The sequence below is a fragment of the Anarrhichthys ocellatus genome, unplaced genomic scaffold, assembly GCF_004355925.1.
Source record: "Anarrhichthys ocellatus isolate YVR2014 unplaced genomic scaffold, GSC_Weel_1.0 scaffold5371, whole genome shotgun sequence".
Lineage (NCBI taxonomy): Eukaryota > Metazoa > Chordata > Actinopteri > Perciformes > Anarhichadidae > Anarrhichthys > Anarrhichthys ocellatus.
This window is the reverse complement of record NW_022285345.1, coordinates 1-3,535: the sequence shown is the minus strand read 5'-3', so window position 1 is coordinate 3,535 and position 3,535 is coordinate 1. Positions and strand designations below refer to the sequence as shown.

The window sequence follows — 3,535 nt, the reverse complement described above, 5'->3', positions numbered from 1 at the left end:
AACTGTGCTAAATATGTAATGAAATATTTTATTTCCACATATCTGCACCAATTGTTGACGATTGTATTCACAATAGTATGAAAAATATTCTAAAAAATATGTTGCATTGATAAATTGTGTCTCTGGACCTGGTTTCCACTAACATCATATATTTTCTGTTTTTTTTAAGTCATCCAATAACACAACCTCAAACCAAGGAGACGTCTCACAAAACCCTCACCTGGGCTTCTACCAAATTATTTATGGCGTGATGGTGGTCGTCATGGTGACACTTGCCGTCATCAAATGCTTTTCCTACACTTGGGTGACCTTGAATGCGGCCACCAACTTCCACGACACCATGTTCAAGAAGGTACTGTTGGATGCACGATCCAGAGAGCAGAATGGATATTGGATATTTCATAACCATCGTCTGGGCCATGGATTCTTGCCCGAACTTGCCCAAAACCTCAGTCACATCAATTAATGAGACAGACTCGACTAACATATTCAATTAAACAACCCCTCTGGCCCCGCCCTCACTCTGCTACTAGGGGATGGAGAGGAGGGATGGGAGGTTAACGAGGGGCATGCATTTTGGTCATTTTATGAACAAAGGGAATGCCACCCCCCCCTCATCACCCTCAAATTAACTACTCCCTATAAATATACCTTTTAAGATGAGGTTTTTTTTTGTTTTCCTTTCTCAGATTTTCTCCAGTCCCATGAGTTTCTTTGACACGACGCCAACAGGACGCATTCTCAACCGCTTCTCCAAAGATCAAGAGGAGGTGGACACGGTGCTTCCCCTCCACATGGACCCTTTCTTGCAGTTTACTCTGCTGGTCACCTTCACCATCATCACCATCTCGGCAGTCTTCCCCCCGATGCTGGCAGCTATAGTTTTCATTGGAGCTTTGTTCGGCCTCATTCTCTTGTGAGTTGATACCAGTTTAAACATGAAAAAAATTATTTGTATGGGTACTTTTGGAAAATAGGATCGTAGCAATTCACAATCTGGTACATGCTGATTACACGTTCAGTTAATTTTATGACATTTATTTTGATTCAAATTGTCATTTAAATTGTTGCACGTCTTAAAAGCAGGTGCAGTACAAGAGTTCTTTAAAGGCAAACTAAATATATCAGTTGTGATTCATCTGCAGTATCTTCCAGAGGAGTATCCGTCAGATGAAGAGGTTGGAGAACGTCAGTCGTTCTCCCTGCATCTCTCTCACCACCTCTACCCTGCAGGGCCTCAGCACCATCCATGCCTACAACATAAGAGACAGACACATAAGACTGTAAGATAGCAAAGTTCCTCGACATGATTCTCAACTGTGTGGCTCCTCATATTGCTGTTTGCAGTGTTGTCTGGGTGACAATTTGGACACAGTTTAAAATTGAAAATTGATCTTGATGCACATTTAAATCAAAGTGTATTATAATTCCCATAGTTCGAATACATTAGAGAGTTAGAGTAATGCATTGTAATAACTAATATAATGCATTATAACCTGATTTTAAGTTACCCTATGAGGTCATTGTTAGCTTTCAGTTAAGTGAAGAAAATAGCATTAAATCTATGACAGAACAACGAACAAAACGTTGGGAATTTTGTCACTTACAGCGCCAAAGTTTAGGTCCAAAATGCAAAGTTTGTTGTAGTGCCACCAACTGATCAAATCGCACCACATTTGACACTGCATTCCCTTGGGTCCACAGCAATACAACCGCCAAGTTTGAAGTAGATCAAATCAACAGTTCTCCAGATAAGCAAAGGACACTCACTCATAGTTTCCTTGCTTTAACGTTAGATGCAGTGCAAAAGTAGCAGGTGATGTTTCAGTCAGTGTCTCTAAACCTGGTCTGCGTTCATGCTGTGTTACGGATCATTGGGGGTGAGGCGGTACAGTATGTATGTTCACAAACCTGCATGTCCTTTATCACATTGCAGGTTCAAGTCACTGAATGACATCAACTCCAACCACTATGTATTGTTTCACTCTGGAACACGTTGGCTCTCCTTCTGCCTGGACTCCATGGCTTCAACCATGACCTTGTTGGTGTCTCTGTTCATTGTGCTCAGCAGTAATGACTTCATCAGTCCGTCTTTGAAAGGCTTGGCCTTGTCCTACACCATACAGGTGAATTTGGAACAGAAAATTAATGAACCTTTGGTTTATTTTTGTAAAGATACATTGAGAGCAACTGCAATATGTGTATTTAAAGATGTTGATGTGTTGTCCAGCTGACAGGCATGCTTCAGTATACAGTGAGGCTGGCGACGGAGGTGGAGGCTAGATTCAATTCAGTGGAGCGGCTGCAGGAATACATCACGGTCAGACTCTAAACTTCTCTGCGTCTGAAAAATAATGATACACATACCTGTATACCAGTGACGGGCCGTGGATTTTATACCTGGGCCTTCACTGCTGTCCTGCAGCTGAAACATCTCCTAATAAACTCATGATTGCGCCACAGCTTAAATTGTTGGAAATATAATGTTTTCTGAGCTCACGTAGGAGACAACGGGCTATGTGACCTCACTGCAGAGCTGCACCTGAAAACTGAGCTGCATGTAATGATGACGTACTTGTAGGCCAGCTAGCAGGCTCTGGCACGTCAAAGAATACGCCCAACATGTCAAACTAAAGATCTGATTGGTTGAAGACTATGACAATCAACAATATCGTCCCCATTCACTTAAACTGCAAAGGGATGCGCTTGTGAGTCTGCAGGCCTCGGGCCTCTCTTCTTACCTAGAGACACAGAGGTGAAATCTGATTGGATAAAAGCTCTACTTAAAACAAGCTGCACTGGAAGCAGAGCAGCTGAGGAAGACAGGAGCTGTGCAATGAGAAAATAAGATAATGGAAAAAATATTTTTATGAATTATAATACATGTATTACGTGTACGTGTATTTAAGAAAAAATATTAAATTATAAAATAGCTATAACTTTGTGATTCTGTTTAGGCCAGCAGAGAAGGCCTTGCAGGCCCTGACGGCCCACCACTGCTGTATACACAGGCTGCGTGACAACTACGAACAATCCATCCATCTTTTACTAGTCTTCTTGAAACTGTCCATTAAACTACTCAAGGACAACAGTTTCTAAAGCTAATAGTTTCTCTTCTATGAAGTACATTTTTCTGACACACTTCCTTTCCCCTCCCTCAAAGTAGTTCTTTATTGTGTACAGGGTTGTAAGTCTGAGGCCCCCAGGCAAATAAAGGAGGCCCAAGTCCCAGAGGATTGGCCGAAGAGCGGAACCATCACCTTCCAGGACTATAAGATGAGGTACCGAGAAAATACACCCATTGTCCTGAACGGACTCGATTTCTTCATCCGAGCTGGAGAGAAGCTGGGCATTGTGGGAAGGACAGGCTCTGGTAAGACCTTGAATCCAGCAGTTTTTACTCATAACTTTGTTTTTCATGCAGGTTGAGTTTAGTGAAAATGGGCAATTCAGAAAATGTCAAGATGACTCGGACATATTAAAATGATTTGATTGAAGGAAACTATCACTAATTATCAGAGTTGAATCTTGAACA

General features: G+C 41.8%; 1 protein-coding gene across 2 annotated transcripts; it reads left to right on the top strand.

Annotated features, from left to right (window-relative positions):
- Positions 1-23: 23 nt before the first annotated feature.
- Positions 24-3,507, top strand: LOC116379858 (multidrug resistance-associated protein 9-like). 2 transcript variants are annotated; one of them, XM_031841827.1, is made up of 6 exons: positions 26-352; positions 690-916; positions 1,146-1,283; positions 1,937-2,126; positions 2,231-2,320; positions 3,184-3,504. In XM_031841827.1, exons 1-6 carry the CDS (start codon positions 251-253, stop codon positions 3,427-3,429), a joined length of 993 nt encoding a protein of 330 aa, XP_031697687.1. In that variant the 5' UTR covers positions 26-250; the 3' UTR covers positions 3,430-3,504. The 2 variants fall into 2 exon arrangements, with proteins under 2 accessions (XP_031697688.1, XP_031697687.1); XM_031841828.1 differs by lacking the exon at positions 2,231-2,320 and having other exon boundaries at positions 24-352; positions 3,184-3,507.
- Positions 3,508-3,535: the final 28 nt, after the last annotated feature.

Coding starts and splice junctions, on each gene's coding strand:
- LOC116379858 (XM_031841827.1), top strand. CDS start 251: ATGGTGGTCGTCATGGTGACACTTGCCGTCATCAAATGCTTTTCCTAC. Junction 353..689: donor ACGACACCATGTTCAAGAAG/GTACTGTTGGAT, acceptor TTCCTTTCTCAG/ATTTTCTCCAGTCCCATGAG. Junction 917..1,145: donor TTGTTCGGCCTCATTCTCTT/GTGAGTTGATAC, acceptor ATTCATCTGCAG/TATCTTCCAGAGGAGTATCC.